General features: G+C 37.4%; 2 protein-coding genes and 1 non-coding gene across 4 annotated transcripts; 1 reads left to right on the forward strand and 2 right to left on the reverse strand.

Annotated features, from left to right (window-relative positions):
• Positions 1 to 1,635: 1,635 nt before the first annotated feature.
• On the reverse strand, positions 1,636 to 2,909 carry LOC106950701 (snaclec stejaggregin-A subunit alpha-like). The gene has a single exon (XM_015037727.1). It carries the CDS (start codon positions 2,710 to 2,712, stop codon positions 1,978 to 1,980), a length of 735 nt encoding a protein of 244 aa, XP_014893213.1. The 5' UTR covers positions 2,713 to 2,909; the 3' UTR covers positions 1,636 to 1,977.
• Positions 2,910 to 4,878: 1,969 nt separating this feature from the next.
• Positions 4,879 to 4,951, reverse strand: trnar-ccu (transfer RNA arginine (anticodon CCU)). The gene has a single exon. It is a non-coding gene; the product is annotated as a tRNA-Arg (tRNA).
• Positions 4,952 to 5,205: 254 nt separating this feature from the next.
• On the forward strand, positions 5,206 to 18,864 carry ift56 (intraflagellar transport 56). 2 transcript variants are annotated; one of them, XM_015037653.1, is made up of 18 exons: positions 5,206 to 5,691; positions 5,835 to 5,978; positions 6,728 to 6,820; positions 6,947 to 7,061; positions 9,400 to 9,449; positions 9,571 to 9,716; positions 10,464 to 10,635; positions 12,368 to 12,442; positions 12,543 to 12,645; positions 13,368 to 13,423; positions 14,148 to 14,201; positions 14,304 to 14,367; positions 14,447 to 14,535; positions 14,693 to 14,773; positions 14,852 to 14,921; positions 16,335 to 16,441; positions 18,040 to 18,173; positions 18,315 to 18,864. In XM_015037653.1, the coding sequence occupies exons 1-18, from the start codon at positions 5,689 to 5,691 to the stop codon at positions 18,424 to 18,426; spliced, it is 1,668 nt and encodes a 555-aa protein (XP_014893139.1). In that variant the 5' UTR covers positions 5,206 to 5,688; the 3' UTR covers positions 18,427 to 18,864. The 2 variants fall into 2 exon arrangements, with proteins under 2 accessions (XP_014893139.1, XP_014893146.1); XM_015037660.1 differs by lacking the exon at positions 5,206 to 5,691 and adding an exon at positions 6,131 to 6,203 and having other exon boundaries at positions 5,886 to 5,978.
• Positions 18,865 to 18,999: the final 135 nt, after the last annotated feature.

An 18,999-nucleotide genomic window follows, 5' to 3' on the forward strand; every position in this document is an offset into this window, starting at 1 on the left:
AGGTCCCCACCAAGGTCCCCACCAAAACTTAGACCGAACCTACGCCCTTGATCTAAATGGTAGAAACATGTGGACCAGGAGCCATTTTTATCAACCACACGGTAGAATGAAGACGTCGCCGGCAGACACTGCTTGTTGTGGCATTTGGAACCACCAATCTGTGGTGACCTCTGTTATTTGGATACAGAGGCACCTCAGGGGATTTCTCCACAAATGAGATGCAACTTACAAATTTACATTACCATCTTTGTATGTAAATGATGTGATACTGGTTGGCTTCAAATCACACAGTGAAGTAATCTGCTTGTTTAATCACAATGATGATAAACTTATTAAATTGAAAAGTGTAAAACAAGTGATTTGTTTGCTAATTAAAGAGTAAAGGACTGCTCGTGATTGGTCAATAAGTCAGCATTTATCTTGTTTTTATGAAGTGATTAATGAATTCATACATCTTGAAACCTTTATTGGTTGATCTTTGTGTTTTTATGCCTCTTTTATCCTCAGTTCATTATGTAGACTTGAAGTTGAGTCCGTTGTCAGTTTGTGATCTTGTTTTTATTATGCATCATGTGTTTTATATTTTTTAACTACAATGTGAAGCCAAAGATACAATAAAGATTACCAACAATATTACATTTTATGCACTTGTAGTTCTCAGAAATCAGATCTTGTGAGCACACATCGTATTCTTGAGTTCATACGTTGTGAACTGGTATGAATAAAACACCAAAGATGAAAGAGTCATTGTCTGATTCACCTAAGTTTATACAGCACAATAAGAACAACACACAGTAAAACAGTAAATGTAAAGAGTGTGAGAAACATATATATATATATATATATATATATATATATATATATATATATATATATATATATGTATGTATATTGTGTATATATATATATATATATATATATATATATATATATATATATATATAAAAATGGTTGTTTTTCCTTAAGAAAAAGTTGACTTCAATCATTGTCATTCTTTTTGTTAGTCTACAAGTAGATGAACCATAATAATAAGAGTGTAAGAATGCCATGCGCATAAGTTTAAGGTTACATGAAATTATTTGATTAGAGCAACATCACGATTAAATGTCCATTAAAAGTTCATTATGGAAAAAAAATGAAAAAACAGAAGAAGTATGATGTATCAGCCAAAAGTTTTACACCAGTGTTTATTGAGAGCAGAGCGTTGGAAAGAGTAGAAGCTTCTTAAAGAGACAGAGTCCTAAATTCAAGGCATCAAATTTTGACGTCAAATTTCTTTTAAGTTATTTTTGATACATACAGCAAGCAGTGTTTTTTGAGTTTGCATTAAGCTCTAAGTGATCTTGATCCATATTCTACATGTTCCTTTGAGTTTTACAACAAAATAAATGAATAAATATCATAAAACAGAATAAATGTAGCCAGAAATAAATATGAGTAACAACAGATAAACTCTACTAAGGGTGTTTCCACACTTGATAGTCTGATAGACTTGGTTTGAATGGGGACAAAAAATTACTACAATTGTTATATTTTCAGCTGGTGCAGTTCACTTACAGGCTGCACTGTGTCAAACAAATTAAACTCTTTGAAAAAGCTGTTCCCCTCCTCACTTGAACCACTGAAAGAAACAACACAAAATGTAAACTAAAACTCAGTGAAGTCAGATTTTAGCAGTTGTAGTATTTCTCTTTTGTTGTTGGTTTAAGATCGGATACTATTTCTCCCGTTAGTGCTAGACGTGAGTTTGTTTTTGTTGTATTTACCCAGAATGCCCTGGGTTATAGTTCACTTTAATCGAACCGAGACCTACGTTTTTAAGTGGACCAGAGTCTGGTTGCACATTCACACTTCCCCAAACGAACCAGACTTTCTAGACAAACAAACTAGAGTTTGATTAAGCCAGAATAACCAGGGATGGTACCAAACCAGCCTAAACCAGAGCAGTTAGATATGTGAAGTGTTTGGAAGCCAGACTCAGGCGCAGATGAAGCTGTGTTTCTCCTGGCAGTCCCTGCTCTCCCAGGCCCCCTGTTTGGTCAAAGCCACGCAGCGTCTCAGCATCGGACACATGTGGTCCTGATCTCCCTCTGGCCAGGCCTCGTACGGCATCGGGTCTCCGTTCACCCACATCCAGCTGTTCCCAAGGTAACGCAGGCCGATCCACACCTGCTTGGTGTAGTCGGACGACTGGATCTCTCCTTGACCCATAAGACTCTCTGTCAAAGAGAGCAGGCTGAGGAGGTCGGTGTTTTTCTCTCTGCAGTGATCCAAAGCGTCCTCCCAGGTCTTCTCTTCCGCTACTGGCACCATGTTCACGCAGAAGAAGCTGTAGCGGTCGTCTCCTGATCTCCATTCCCATGCAGAGCTGGTCCAAAAGGCATTTTGAGCGATGCGTGGCGGGTCTGTCCCAGTCAGGTTGACCGATAAGTCGAGATTGTTGTGGTAGGTGACAAATTCCCCTCCGGACCATTTCCACTTGATACTAGGCTTATCCCAGTAGAGGCCGATCCATCCTTTCTTGTCATCATTCGCAAATTTTTTGAACACCTGCTCCTCTTCTTCACTGGTGAGAGCCAAAAAGTCAGTAAAGTTATCCATGCAGTGTTTCCTAGCATCAGGCCAATTTTTGTTTTCCTCGACAAACTTGTATTTCTCACACCAACAGCAGGCATTTGTGGCAATGAGCAGCGTGAAGACGATCCTCTCCATCCTGACGGTGGCTTTGCACAAGAGCAACTGACTGACTCGCTGATTTTACCCTTTCCTTTACAGACATTGAAGAATTCACATTTTCATACACAAAAAATACTATCCATGAGTTCTTAAACAAAGCAGCAAAACTCGCCTTTGAAACAAATCCTTTTGTGATGAATATTCAAAGTGTTTCAAAGGCTGCCCTGAGGAAAAATTAATTTGCATCATAACTTAGCTTGTGCTTTTCTTCAAGACTTTTCTTCTTGTAAGGCTACCTGGATAAGATTTCATTTGGAAAGCAACATTCAAGGAATTTATTGCAAGCAATTTATTGCTTGTTTTCACTTTTTCATTCTCACAAACTTTATAAGCGTTTAGAGAGACAGACCAATATAAATGGTGAAGTAGAAGGAAAACAGGGCATGATTTATAAAATATTTTTACAGATGAAAATCTGAAAAGTCGTAAGAAAATTTGTGTCAGTCCTCATGAGTAAGGCTGGGCATATCAATCTAAATGTTGATACTATCAATATACAAAGGTGAGTATTAGTCTCAGATTAATACTTCTGTCTTTAGTTTCTCTCCCATATGTCCAAGAAATTATTCAAATTTACTCATAGAGTTTATGCCACATGCAGGAATTAAAATGCAAAATATAAAGAGCTTACATTTTCAATTTGACAGCAGGATTTCATACTTTTATAATGCTAAATATGAATGTGGCTGAATATGATAAAGCATTTGTATTTAAATGTTGAAGGAGAAATAGTATTCCTGTTTAGATTATGCAGATTGCAGTTAATAAAAAATGAATTACTTTATTTCTTTTCTGCAACATTGAGTCTAAAAATATAAATTAAATTGTGGCAGCTACAATATTTACTAAGTTTTCTTTAATAAAAATTTATCAAAAATAAAAGCTGTCTTTTTAAAAAAACTAAACAAATTTTATTTAGCTGGAGTGAAGGCACAAATTACTCTTTGGATTGTTAAGGCTGAAGACCCCTGGTTTAGTTGCATAAATATATTTATAAATGAATATTTATTGAATGTAATGTAAATAATGAATATTTATATAAATAAAAATGTTTAAAAAAATGAGAAAAGGAGTTGATGAGAAGAGGTTAAACAGATCTCAATGCTACAAATACTGGAAAACATATGTAAACCAATACATGAACAGTAAAATAAAGAACCAAGAATCTAGAAACCAAAGTGAAGCATTTATGGAACACCATCAGTGACAACATTTTTTTAATCATAATCCAAAATGATCCAATTTCCAATAATCAAGGTGATTATAAAAAGCAAAGAATGATTCTTCATGGTCAAGAAAATTATGAACAACCCTGACCATCCTCTTCATTAGACTGTCTTGGGAAAAAACGAGTACCTTCACTCAGAGGCTTCTTCAAATTCACTGTAACACAAACCGCTACAGGAGATCTTTCCTGCCAACAGTCATCACTGCCTGCAATAACTCTTTGAAGACTTTGAATAAATGAGCTACAACATTTAAATTTCCTTTGAAATCAATAAAATATCTTTGAATTTGAATGTCAATTTCTACAGATTTGTACATTTCCAAAGAAAGTTAGCATGCAAGACAGCAGCAAAACAAGCATAAAACTCTCATTCTTCACTAAGTACATCTAATTTGTTACTCAAATCAGCTCTCCAAGACATTCTGAGAACACAGTTTCTTCTTTGTTTGCAAGTTGGGTTGATTTCTAAACTCTTTTGCATGATTTGCATCAGTGATGTCATTATCCTAGCCATTCAGCATTGATGGTGAAGCAGCATGTGAATGGATTCTTCTAGATTGTTCTCTTTACATGACCAAGAGGAGATCATGTAAAGATGCAGAAAGTCACGTTTCAAAGCTGAAACATGACTTTCTACATACAGGTAAAAATAGGTTTCCTCTGAAGGCATGTGGTTGTGGGATAAAAAGCATACTTTTTAAACTTTTATTTGCCACAAAAAAATAGAAAATTGTGTATCACTCCAACTATTGGGATTGAAGGCCTTACTTTGCATGTATTGCGTCACGTTGGATTTCAATATATCACAGCTGCACATTAGTAAATGTTTGGATGAACTTGAAATTTAAATACGTGAAGAAACAAGAACTATATCCTACAAATCACAAAGAAAAATAAAAAAGAAAAAAGTAGCTCACCCCAGATGGGACTCGAACCCACAATCCCTGGCTTAGGAGGCCAGTGCCTTATCCATTAGGCCACTGGGGCACCGCCTGTGGCTGGCCGCAAAACTTAAATTGAACCTCCTAAGCAGACACGGTGAAATTGCTGTGTTTTCCATGTAGATATAGATTGAAAAAGTGTAATTGTCATCCGTAAGACGTAGGTTGCGTTTTTTCTTCATCTATACCAAAGTCAAAACAAAGAAGCGAAAAAAACTGAAGCTCGTGGTTGCTAAGCAACTAAGACTAAAACGCTGAAAAGTGAAGCTCAACATGAGATAGGCAAGCTATATTGGGTTTTCCTACAAAATATACCCCCTTTAAGTTATTAGGTTTTTAACATTTTCATCGCTAAGCTGTTTGTATAACCTGCGCTGGATTTTTTTTTTGTATTTAACTTAGTGGAAATAACACAACAAGCAACTGTGAAGCTGGAAAAGGTTTTTAAATGTTAAGCTATTTTTGTCGTGCTTTTAGCTTGAAAAGCTGTCGACGGAAGCTCCAACTTATGCCGGGGCCGTTAGAGCTTAGCTCATAGCGAGCTAACGTTACTAAGAAACGTTTTAGCAAATCTGCTGCAAAGGATTGGAAGATGGCGATAATTTTCTGATTATATTTTGAGTTTTGAAAGTTTTATTTGATTTTCTTTTATAAGATATAACTTACTCAAAATTACAGCGATATATTTAAGTGGCGCGGAGGTGAACATAAGAGTGTTTTCCGTTACCGTAGTGATAAACAAGACTTAGCTAACACTGAGGTCCTCAAGATATACACCTCGAAATGGTGAGAAAACTTGTTTATGCTGTTAATGTTCGAGTGTAACTATCATGCAGGAGGGTTTATTCTTTGCATAAAATTAGTATTTTTTGGCATTGTCACATCTGAGGATGACTATATGCGCTCATCATTAATATGGTTGTTGTCAGATTCTGTCACGCGTGAAGCCAGCTGTGGGAGAAGAGACACTGGAGAGCATCAGTGATAAAAAGAAGAAAAACAAAACCAAGGTCCCCAGTTTGGAGGAGTACCTTCAGCAGAGAGACTACCTGGGTGCCTTAACGTTGCTGGAGGTAATGCATCTCCCAGTGATAAAAAATAGTGCAATAGACATTTGAAAAGATTTAAGTGGATTGATAGAAAATTGCAAACGTTTTTGCTGAAATATTCATACTCCTTGGCACTTTGTCACATAATAACTATACATTTTAATATATTTCTTCAGGATTTTATGCGATAGACAAACAGAAGCCCTTAGTAACTTTGGAGGAGCTGCACTATAGAAATTGATAATTCAGGTGGGAGAATGTTAACAGGACAGTGATTAGTTTTGTTCTCCCTAAATCTGACCTGTATGGAGATATGTCAAAAAGAAAGACATTGCTGAAAGGAAAGCAAAATAGATACTATTCGTAGTTTTTCATAAAACCAAAACTGAACTTTTTTAATTATATCCAAGCTAAATACTTTGAATAATCTGTGGCAATGCGACTGATGCGTTAAACATCCAGCTGTAAAGCCAGAGCTATTTTGCAAAGAAGAATGGGCAAAATTGTTTGTGTCAAAATGTGGTTTCCCTGTTTCACATTTATATTTGACTTCGTCTGTCACATTCAGCTCCTATAAAACACACTGAAGTTTGTGGAAGTAACCAGGCAAAATGTGTAAGAATTAAAGGCGTAAATGTAAATAACCTCCATAAAGACCCAAACTAAAATGCCAAGCTCAAAGTTTTAGTTTAGCAATTACAAGACATTGTAGATCTTTTGTTTTTTGAAGAGATGGAATATTATTCTTATCTGAAAGGCTGTTTACTCTTTAGTTTCAGAGAAGCATTGGAGAAAAACATGAGAATACAGACCTGTGGATTTGCTACTGTGCATTTCACCTTGGTGATTACAAGAGAGCCATGGAGGTAATTCTTTTCCCCCCTAAATTACTTTTTTTATCAGGGCAAACAAGATGTGAACAATATAGTAGATGTATACTTCTGTATACATAAAATCATTTTACTCACGGCTCTGACTACATGTTCTGACAGGAGTACAAATCTCTGACCAAGAAGCCGGATTGTCCTGCAGAGGTGTGGGTCTATCTGGGCTGTGCCCTGTTTTTTCTGGGGCTTTATAAAGAAGCTGAGGAGGCGGCGTCGAAAGGTACCGACTTCAGCAAAACTCTGTTAGCATAATGTTAACTTTTGCTGAAATTTGTTTTTTAAGATCTTTTATTGTACATGTATGATTTAGCACGAAAATGCTGCACATACTTTTAGTTTAGTAGACATTCATAAAGAACAATGTTCAGTGCAATCACTTATTTATAAAACATAGAGTCAGTTTCTGTGTGGAGGCTGCATGTTTTCCCTGTTCAGAAATGGGAACATGACACCAGGAATGTTCAAGAATATCTTGTGGTTGCTACAGACTTAAAGGATTTAGTGGGTTTTCTCTGGGTACTCTTACTCCCTCCAGCAGTCCAAATGCATACAAGTCAGGTTTATCAAAAATTAGCTTCAGATGAAGGAAGAGTGTACACGGTTGTTTTTGTTGTCTTTTTGTGGATCTGCACCAACAAGCTAGTGTCTATTGAACTCTTCTGCCGCATTTCAGCCATTTTTCAATCTGCAGGTTGTTCTTTCTTTGCAGAGTTTTATTGGTTCATGATTGTACCTCCTACTTGCCATTATCCAACCGTACATCTTTGAAAAGCTGAAGTGGAGCCTCATGCTCAACCAATAAGAATGCACCAACCTCTTTTCCTCCCTGGGTTTCTGCTGTCTGAGACATTCACTTTTCAACTTACCATCATGGACTTTTGTCCTAATGAACTTAAAGGGCACCTATTGTGCAAAACTCACATTTTCCACTTTTTGTTTTCTTCCATTTGGATCTCAACTGCTTCTAAAAACAGCCCAATTGCTTAAAAATTACCTACAGCCATTTCTTGGCAATAAGTTAATGTTTTTTGGTGTTTGAAAAATGAGCCTGGTTATCTAGCAACCAAAGCGGAGCTCCATCACGTTCGGTTGGCTGATTTTGCAGCTGTATGCGTTGTACAATGGCTGCTGGAAAAGAAAAGTGTTTTGTTGTTGACTTATATCCAGAAACCACTTGCTGATTTCCTGTTGGTTGTGCAGGAGGCTCCACTTATGCTTTTCAAAGATGTACGGTTGTATAATTGCGCATCTGTTTGCAGCCATTTCCATGCAGGAGTATTAACATTGGATGGGGGGCCGTGGCCAGCAGCAGTTTTTTTTTGCATTTAAAGTGACAAGATGCCCTAAAACAGCTCATTCTGAAAGGAGATGAAAATAGGAACAACTGATGAGACTGAAATCTCATTATCTAAGAATGATTTTGGGTAAAACATGTTTTCACCATAGACCTATCCTCACCGGTTTAAAGGAAACTTAATAAGTTACCTTTAAGGCACTTTGCTGTTTTCATCTGGATGATGAGGGTGACTCTTATGAATTCCCAGCCTCCCTCCTTTACCTAAAGTTTCAGAGAGCTTGGTTTAAGGTGAAATAGATTATTAGGAGCCTCCATGTCTTCATATCGGCTCATCTCCTGTTTTGAGTTAGACGTCATACCATCAGATGAGGTCTGATAGACAAACGTTCATGGGTTTGTTTGTCTCTTCCAAACATTCCTTACTCCTTGCCGGTACTTGTCTGTTTCTAATCCTAATCTTCTTGCAGACTCCATAGTTATAGTTTCTAGAGAAGGATAGTTTGGAATAGACAAAATTTTTCTTGAATGGATATAAACTCTGAAATAATGAAATATTTAGATGTTTTTCTACTTCCATGAAATGCATCAAAATGAAAAACTCCTGCTGTTCTCAGTCTATAAACACACCATCTTTTCCCCGGATCTTCTCGGCCTCAGCAAAGGTCCAAACCATCAGGTCACGTCTGCACGTTTGTAGCCACCCACTGTTACCAACTCAGCAACTTTCTTGCTATATTTATTGACATTCCAGACAAAAAAATGGTATCGGCCAAAATCGGAATCGGCAGGTCAGACTTTTTAAAAATTGGTAAACTGCAATCGGTGCACCCCAGTACTTACTCACGTTACCTTTGTCTGACATTAAAAATTTAAGAATGATCTGAAACATTTATATATGTGACAAAAAAAGCAAAACAAACGATAGTTGCTATCCACAACTTGATCATTAGATGTCAGCAAACAGTTCCTTTCATTTGTGTGAGTTAATATAAAAAGTAGTTTGACTAAATACAATTTCAGTCTCTTATCTGTCATCCAGTTCTCCATTATTTTCTACATGTCTAGGTAAGTTGCCCAATTTGTTTCCTCAGCAATGGAAGTAACCAGCTGGTAAACACCTGCCAGTGATGTTGTGATTTCCGTATAATAAAAGTTTAAAATGCTTCTCAGCCTCTAATGTGACTCTTGGAAGCAAAAGAGTGATGCTTCCTGATGAGTCCTGTCTTTATTCACTAATCTTGTCCCCTCTCGCTCTCTGTAGCGCCGATGTCCCCTCTCCAAAACCGGCTGCTGTTTCACCTGGAGCACAAGGTTTAGCAGCTACAGCTTCTTTTTGGCTTCATTAAACAGTCTTCTGAAAATGTATTCAGTTCACCCCAGTATTTGTGTTTTATTTTGTGTTTTGATCTCTTCCTGTAACGCTGCGTCTCAGTTTAAGGACGAAAAGCGACTGATGGCCTTCCACCAGAACCTGGAGGATGTAACAGAGGATCAGCTGAGCCTGGCCTCCATCCACTACATGCGCTCTCACTACGAAGAGGCTATAGACATCTATAAACGCCTTCTGCTGCAGAACAGGTCTGAACTTCGTCTGTCCTCTCACTCTGAAATTAGCTTCACAGTCCTGGTGCTCCAAAACCACCGTGGCAGATGAGAGGTTTTAATGCACCAGTGTTAGACTTCATGGACTTCACACATTATGGAGCAAAACTAAATTCACACCACTTGAACTTTTTCCTGTTTTGCTATGTGACAGAGACAGACTTCAATGTGCTTCATTGGGATTTTTCACAGCAGACCATCACAGAGTAGCGCAAAATTATGAAACAGCAGACAAATTTAGCATATTTTCAATACTTCTTAAAAGTAAAAGTCTGAAACTGTTGCACATTTATCCACATTTACTGATTCTAGTTATCACTTTTATTACTGCCACAAAAAATACTGGAAATTTACCATAATCACAATCAATTGTACGCAGTAAAAACTGCTCAGATTACAATCAATGCTAACTTATTATGCAATTACATTCATGCGTATCCATCCTCAGACTATGGAGAGGCTCATTCTTTTCCTCCCACCTCATAATAATACCGTTCATTGTGCTGGTCCATTATGCCAAATCCAAATAAAATATGTTGAAGTTTGTGGTTTTAAGGTGCCAAAACAAAAAAATGTGAATACTTTTACAGAGCACTGCAGCTTATATTAGCTTTTTAGATTCCTGTTTGAGCCGACATTATTCAAAGTTTAATCAGCATTTCGTCTTATCTTCTCCCTAAGCAGCGTATTTCTTTTCCCTCTCGCTCTATGCCGTGATTACAGAGATTACCTGGCTCTGAAAGTTTACGTGGCTCTGTGTTACTACAAGCTGGACTACTATGATGTGTCTCAGGAGGTTCTGGCCGTTTACCTGCAGAACATCCCGGATTCAACCATAGCGCTCAACCTCAAAGCCTGCAACCATTTCAGGCTGTACAACGGCAAAGCAGCAGAGGTACAAATGTTTCATCTACTAAACGTTGAGGAAGCTTAAAGGTGCAACTGACTAAATTTAGCAAAAGAAGTGAGGAAAATTAATGTTTGGTTGATTATTTATTTGCTGTAACAAAGCTTTGTTGTAATAAATCATTTACTGCTTCCAAATCCTCTCTTCTGAAGCCAAACATCTTATTCTTATACCTTTAAGTTTAAAGAAACAAGACATATTTCAGTTTAATTATTTACTTCACAGTAGTGCCCAACAATATTAGCCTCAGTGGCATAGCGTGCTTTTCAAAAGTGTGGGGTATAAGAGTTGACTGATAAGAGATTGAGCTACTTTGACTAGGTCTATCGCTAAAAGTCTGATGTTAAACTGCTAAATATTTTACATTGTAGCTTAAGAAATGTTGAAATACTACCTGAAATGTAAAAAGTAAACTTATTTGCATACTTAACTACTTAATATAATACAATATGATTATATTAAACTTTTGTTTTTCTCAAATCTTAATGTTTTGTTTTCTAATTTCTGCTGGTTGTGATTGATTTTTCATCTGACCAGACAAAAACCAGCTGTCTGTGATTGGCTTAAAGTTGCGAACACAGTTGTTTGCATGATAAAAAATGTACTTTGCATGTGAAAGTCACATCAAATGTTGCATGTTTTTTGACCCTACTAGCTTTCCATACATGAGAAAGAAAGAGTTTATTGGACTCTGGGGGATATGTATTTAGCAAATGCTTGTGAGATTTAAATAAACACCACAAATCATTTGCTTACATAGATCTATACTCTGAAATCAGTCTCACTCCTTGCTCAGATTGAGTTTTTGAGCAAAACTGGAGGAAAAGTGAGGATGTTTAACCATCTCACAAGGAAACACGGAGGAGGATGTGACTCCTCCTCATGCATTTCATCTGCTTGGTGTGACAGAAAGTCTCAATGTCCTTCCAGATTTCCTTCAGTTTCCTTGTTTTTCCAGTGACGGGGATTTTGTGCTGCAGCATGATACTCCCTCCACCAAAAACTGTTAACCATTGAACGAGAGGATGTTGAGTGTGACCAACATACTCAACTTTTCTGTAAATGTGGCACCATTTAAAGGGACATGAACAGGCTTTCCAACTCAACAAGTTTTATTACTTCAAAGAAAAAAAATGAACCAAACACAGATTTCCTACATTTTGTCTTAAGTTTATTAAATGTTCTCGAGCACGTTAAGAGTATTGTAGCGCAAAAATATGTATCTTTTGCATTCTTCTATCGTATTCGAAATAAATAAATAAAACATGTTTGGACATGGGCTGCACAGTGGCGCAGTTGGTAGAGCTGTTGCCTTGCAGCCAGAAGGTTGCCCGGCCCCGATCTTTCTGCATGGAGTTTGCATGTTCTCCCTGTGCATGGTGGGTTCTCTCTGGGTACTCTGGTTTCCTCCCACAGTCCAAAAACATGACTGTCAGTGTGTGTGCATGGTTGTTTGTCCTGTCTGTCTCTGTGTTGCCCTGCGACAGACTGGCGACCTGTCCAGGGTGAACCCCGCCTCTCGCCCAGAACGTTAGCTGGAGATGGGCAGCAGCACCTCCTGACCCCACTGAGGGACAAGGGTGTTAGAAAATGGATGCTTGGACACAAACCTCATGCTTTATATATCTTTTATTAAATGATCATTGTAAATCAGCAGCTGTTCTTTTTTAATTGTTTACATCTTCCGTTTTATTTTGTGTGTTGCCTTTCTTGCTCTCAGGCTGAGCTGAAGAACCTAATCGACATCTCCTCCTGCTCCTTTGAGTTCGCTAAGGAGCTTATCCGACACAACCTGGTAAGCTTCCCATTATCTCCGGCTGCGAGCGCGGAGGACTGTACGGATGCGTGCAGCAAGGCCGGCGCTTCCTGTCTCCCTGAACTGCTTTGTGCTGCAGGTGGTGTTCCGGGAAGGGCAGGGCGCGCTGCAGGTGCTGCCGCCTTTGATCGATGTGATTCCCGAGGCTAGACTCAACCTGGTCATCTACTATCTGAGACAAGGTGTGCACGCACATCGCAGCCATCTTGGAAGAAGACGCAGACTAAAGGATAAGATGCTGTTGAAAATAAAGGGTTTGGGAATGTTAAAATACGGCTGCAGAATAAAAATGTGAAATAGCCATCAAAAGAAATGACGTGACATGAACAGCTCAGGGAAAAAAATGTTAGAAATGTTCTGGCATCTGACTTCACACACATTATAACCAAGGATGTGTCTGTTTGGAATAAAGAAGCTTTTTTCAATAGAAATGCACCGATCAGGCTGCATTTGGAGTTCTGACTCAGAGTTTATTTTTCTAACCACTGTAACACAGAGGATGAGAAGAATCTGCTGCAGATTCTTACCAGCATTGGTTGTTTTGATTCTAATAGTAAAGATAAATGTTAAAGCATCAGAACAGTTTTCTTAAACCTTTATTTGACTCACCACAGAGGGAGATCTTTGTTTGGATGCCTTGAACAAATACAGGGAAAATAAATTGATAAATTGTTCTGCATATTTTCCTTTGATTAAGGTTGACGTTTTTGTATTTTATATTGCAGGGGATGTTGCACATGTGAAGATCCTCTGCCAGTCTTTGTTAATTCAATCAGCTCTCGGCAATCATGTTAAATTAATTCTGTCTATGACTATTTTATTTTTTTGACTTGAACTTGTTTGGACTTTCTGTCTCTTTCTCAGAGAAGTCTGATACTGACATTCTCTGTTTTTGTATTTCTAGACGACGTCCAGGAGGCTTACAGCCTCATCCAAGATCTGGATCCCGTTACCCCTCAGGTGACAATCAATTTTAAACGTTTGAGTCTCTTGTTACTTAGAAATGACGGCACTATTTGTTTTCCAATTGTTTTCTCAGCTCTTATAGGAAAGAACATATCAAATAACCAAAATAAATTACAAACACGATGTTCAATTCAGTCAGTTAACAAACATCATCGTATCTTAGTGCACTGTGTTTTATTAAGGCAAACATTCATTTTAATGCTTGAGGATAATGTGCTGTTCACACTAAATGTTGTGAACATTTAGTTCACAAAAACATTTATGTGACGTTTAATAAAATTCATTATCAGATCAGAAATTTTGTTCATACAGTTTGAAACAGGAATTTAAATTATTCTATGGTAAAATAAGTTATTTTAACTTGATATTGTGAGTAAAATAATTGATTTTTCTTGTATGTAGTGAAATAATTATTTAGTTTTAAATTGCAGCATTAAGTTAAAACTCACAATTCAAGATTAATTAACTTAAAAAAACAATGTTTAAACAACTTATCTCTTGTTAAATCAACTTCATGAACTTTAATTTCTGAGTTAAAACCAAAACAACTGTCTTGTCGACTTAAATTACATTTTCAAGGCAGCAGGTTACTTTCATTTTCAAGCTAAACTAACGTCAGATGTACAGTGCACCAGGAAGACCCCCAAAAAATAATTATTTCTCATTTTTACAAATTCTCCTTCATATGCTTGATCTAATAATAATCTAATTGTGACAGGAGTATATTTTAAAAGGAGTTGTGAATGCTGCACTTGGACAAGAAATCGGATCAGTGAGTATTTCTGATCATTTTTGTAAAAAGACCTGCATGCCAGTACATCTGACCGCTTTGCGTGTGAAACGACTATAAGTTTTATGCTCCTGTATTTTGAAGAAGGATCACCTAAAAATCGCCCAGCGGTTTTTTCAGTTGGTCGGCGGCTCAGCTAGCGAGTGCGGTAAGCCAGATGAAATTGTCTCCAGTATTATTTTTGAAAGCCGGAATGTGTGAGCAGATTTTTCTCTCTTTCTTTGCAGATACTATCCCTGGCAGACAGTGCATGGCCTCCTGCTTTTTTCTCCTGAGACAGTTTGAGGATGTTCTCATATATCTCAACTCTATCAAGGTTAGTAGAGTATCTGTGCTGCTTTTGTGCTGCTATAAGTTGGATAAAGAAACCTGGTTATGAAGCATCGCCTTGAATGATAAGTGGTGCTGAAAGTGAATCTATTCTGGTTCATTTTATTTTGTTATGACAGCTGTATAAGCTTTTCTTTTTCCAGAGTTACTTCTACAACGATACATTCAACTTCAACTATGCTCAAGCTAAAGCGGCGCTGGGAAACTACAAAGAAGCAGAGGAGGTACTTTGATTGAGCCTTTTGCAGACGTCAATTGATTCTGCTGTGCTTTTTTGTGCTTATTTTTTTGTTCCCTTTCAGCTTTTTCTGCTCATTCAGAATGAAAAGATCAAGGAGGACTATGTTTATCTCAGCTGGCTGGCTCGATGTTGTACGTATAGAAGTAAAATTTGCGACGGTTCATTTAATCACAAATACAGAGCTTTCTCACATTCCTTCCATGTTACAGCATTGAACATCAGTTTGTTTGTGATACACCAACAGAAAGCTCAGAAAGACTGTAAAGTAAAAGGAAGATTAGGAGTTTTGAGCATTTTGCAAATAGGCCCCGTTCTCAGATTCCGCTAAATAAAATCCAGTGCTAGCAGCTGGTTTGAAATATCATCTCGAAAACCTCAGTATAAATCTGAGGTTTTCGAGAGAACATTATGCAACAAACATCAGACTTCACAGCGGTATAAAGCTAACTTTAAGCCAAGTAGGGAACACAGCAAACTCTGGGAGGAAAAAACTAGATGCTGGTGGCAGCATCATGCTGTAGTGACACTCAGCATGTTTAAATCCAGAACGGCATTATGATGGCATACATCAGGTTTTCTGCAACCCGCGGCTCCATTCTCTGCTCTTTGGCTTCTCCATTGTGGCTCTTACAAAGCCAAAAAGAAATGGACATTTTATGAGTTTTTTCATAAGTTCTTAATATCTACAACAGGCTTTTAAAAGTAAATAGCTTCAAACTATGCTACCTATTTATCGAAAAGGCTCACCTCATTCTACAAAAGTTTTTTTTTCTTTTGTCAGAAAATAGAAATAAATTCTTGTTTAATTTTGTTAACTTTCATAATAAAACATTTTATTAGTGCAGGATTAGAAAATTGTTTTATTTTGTAGCAAAAGTGGCTTTTCTCTGGTTCAGATTAAAGCATCCGGTCAAACCTGGACCTAAATTAGTTGGAGAATCTGTGGTTTGACTTTAAAATTGATGTTCTTAGATGTTCTCCACCCAATCCGACTGAACTATTGTCCCCTCCACTTCACAGTTATTCACTACTTTGTGTTGGTCTGTCACATAAAACCCCAATAAATTATAATAAGCAAAAAAAGATATGAAAAGGAAAATAATGCCAGTTCGATTTCTTTACTGAAAACCTCTTAAATGTGTCAATTCGCTTCAGATTTGCTTGAGCTCAGATTTTTACAGACAGATTATCTTAAATTTTCCTTTTGAATGCGGGCCTGACTCAGATGCCTTAACTGAATGGGGAATCACATCTGAGAGCTCTTGTATGCTGGTTCACTGTGGCTTGGATCTGAATCTAACATCGCTGCCAGATTTCTAGCCTCAGGCCTGCATCGAATTTAAGCTCCGTCTTTCACTCTGCTGATGTTACACTCAGCAGAAGGAATGGATATCTTCACTGGGGCATTTTCCTTCTTCTCCTGGCCTAATTTGCAGCAGTAAAAGCTGCTCATGGCCTCCAATATTTCCCAAATTTGAATCTTCATAAGCTGAGGCTGCCTGTGAGCGACGGATTGTTGAACTCACTGATCTTATTCCTGTCAGACATAATGAACCAGAAGGGCCAGCTTGCCTGGGAGCTTTATCTGAAAATGGGCACTTCCTCTGATTCCTTCAGTATGCTGCAGATGATTGCCAACGACTGCTACAAGGTAACACCCTCCTCTTTCTTCTTGCCTTGTCTTATTCCTAAAGGAGAACTTAATAAGAGATACTCTTGAAATTTCCTTTAAGGTCAGCTAAAGGAGCAGTTTTATGTAAAAAAATTATTTTTGCTTTGAGCAATTTTATTCTGTATTTGTTTTCTTTTTCCAAAAAGACATGACTTTTTTGAGCTTAATAATGTCATTTCCTCTGCAAAAAATTACCTGGAGTGTTGCCTTGATTCTTTTATGCATATTTGATAAATCCTGCCCCACTGAGCTCCTTCAGACTAGCCAGCAGTAATTAGCAAACACCTGGTGAAACTGCATTTGCTGAGCTCATTATTCAAGCTCCTTCTCAGTGAAAGGAACTTGAATAATGTGAAAATGTTGTTAAAGGGTTAATAGAGGAGCCATGTTGTGACGATGTCATGGAGTTTTTAAAGAGACAGAGGCCCAATTTTAAGGAATTAAATTACAAAGTAACATTTCTCTTCAGTATATAACATTTTTAAGGTAAAAATATATTGCTTTACTGATGATATGTTGCAAAGCTTTTTGTTCGTGGAGCGGTGCATAATTTTCATCAGGATCGCAACTAATTTAAATTACAGCATCATCTCCTTGGCCCGTGTCCAGTGTTGTGAAAAGTGTTTGGCCTCCTTCACATTTTTATTGGTCACACTTAAATGTGTCCGAACATCAAACCAATTTTAATATCAGGCACAGATAGCCTTAGGGAATACAAGATGCTGTTTCTAGCCGATGATTTAATTCATTAAGGTTATAAAAAAAAGCTATACATGCCAACCTGGCCCTATGTGAAAAAGTAATTGCCCCATAAACCCAATAACTGGTTCTGCCTGCCTTGGCAGCAACAGCAGCCATCAAACATTGGCAAAGAGCCTTCCATGTTGGCCCACTCTTCCTGGCAGGATTGTTTTTCTGCAGCTACATCAGTGGGTTTGGAGCATGGTTAAGGTCATAACAGCAATCTGATATAAAGCTGCAGTATGTAACTGCTTTAAAAAAGATGTGACTGTGTAATATGAGACAGATAATCTGTGAGAACAACAAACTCGCCTACCACCTCCTTGTGTTCCTACTGCCATCTGCAGAATTGCAATCACTTGCTGAGAAAAAATGGTTCTGCATTTATATTTAGCTTTCAGTAACCCTGAAGAAGTTTTATGTTTACTTCAAATGACCTGAAGAAAGCGTTTCTCATTGGACGACAATTAGGAAGAACTGATGGATGACTCAGAATTTAACTTTACATATAAATGTTTCTTCTTTTTTTTCTTTTTTCTTTTGACATGTACTTTAGCACATCAGGCTCAACAGATACAAGTGGTATTTACCAAAAAGTACAAAACAGCCCATTTCAAGCCATCAGTTTGAAACATCGACTTATAACCAATCGATATCCCAAACAGAAATAAGACAAGACCAAAAACAAAACAGAAATAATAAAAAAAAAATTGTCTTGTGTAATTGTTTTCAAGGCGTTTTTCCATCTCTGAAAAAACTTGTCAGCATTCCCATATACCAATGTTTCTAAAGCTGGACTTTGCAGATCAGATCATGGTGGCCATGTGTTGTTTCAGATGGGCCAGTTTTTCTATTCTGCCAAAGCATTTGATGCCCTGGAGAAGCTGGACCCAAGCTCCAATTACTGGGAGGGCAAAAGAGGGGCATGTGTCGGCGTCTTTCAGCTCATACTGGCAAACAAGGAGCCCAAGTATGTTATTCTCTTCCTTCTGCAGTGATTTTATCGCCTTTTCTCTTGCTGGAGTGGGTGTGATTTAATTTAAAATAAACATGACACATGATGCATTTTCGATCCAACCTTGTTTCCTTACATATCCTGTTTGTTCTGCAGGGAGTTACTCAAGGAGGTTTTACTCCTCCTGGAGAATTCAGCAAACCTTCAGGTTGAATACATTATCAGGATCCTGAGAAAGTGGGCCAAAGACAACAGAGTCCTCCTCTAATGACACTGAGGGAAGGCTAAGTGTGTCACATGAATGGATCTAGAAGGAAAAATGGTTCACTGTCTGCTACATTGTAGTGATTAAATACATGCATACTTTGATTATTTTTTCCCCTTAATGTAATATCATTTATGAGATATGACTTGCTGAAATAATCTTTCTGATCTGTAATATTTTTTATGAATGTCTGTTATTTTTTTTCTTGCTCAAACCTAATTTTCAGGAAAACATGGATACTCAAATCTCTGAAACAGAGGAGGGAGGAAGATCTTCCTCACACTGGCGATAGAGTGTGTTAACACACGTTTTGTTGATATCGTTTGTTTAATGAATACAACAAAATTATTTTTGTTGCTTAAAGTACTCTATTTTCCATATGTAAATAAACAATAGGATTAGAGTTTAATATGTGCACATTTGTTAATAAAAAACGGAACATTTAACATGTCCTAATTTTTTCACATGACTGTTTATGATTAAGTTTAGGGGTAAATATGTTAAATCTAATCTCTTGGTTTCACAGTGCCAAGGATAAAAGGAGTAAGATGACTCCAACATAATTTGACTTTGCAG

This window comes from Poecilia latipinna, unplaced genomic scaffold (assembly GCF_001443285.1).
Source record: "Poecilia latipinna isolate Pla-1442-1.1 unplaced genomic scaffold, P_latipinna-1.0 Scaffold25, whole genome shotgun sequence".
NCBI classification, from domain to species: domain Eukaryota; kingdom Metazoa; phylum Chordata; class Actinopteri; order Cyprinodontiformes; family Poeciliidae; genus Poecilia; species Poecilia latipinna.

Coding starts and splice junctions, on each gene's coding strand:
- ift56 (XM_015037653.1), top strand. Junction 12,443..12,542: donor AGCTTATCCGACACAACCTG/GTAAGCTTCCCA, acceptor TTTGTGCTGCAG/GTGGTGTTCCGGGAAGGGCA. Junction 14,202..14,303: donor TTGGACAAGAAATCGGATCA/GTGAGTATTTCT, acceptor TGTATTTTGAAG/AAGGATCACCTAAAAATCGC.
- LOC106950701 (XM_015037727.1), bottom strand. CDS start 2,712: ATGGAGAGGATCGTCTTCACGCTGCTCATTGCCACAAATGCCTGCTGT.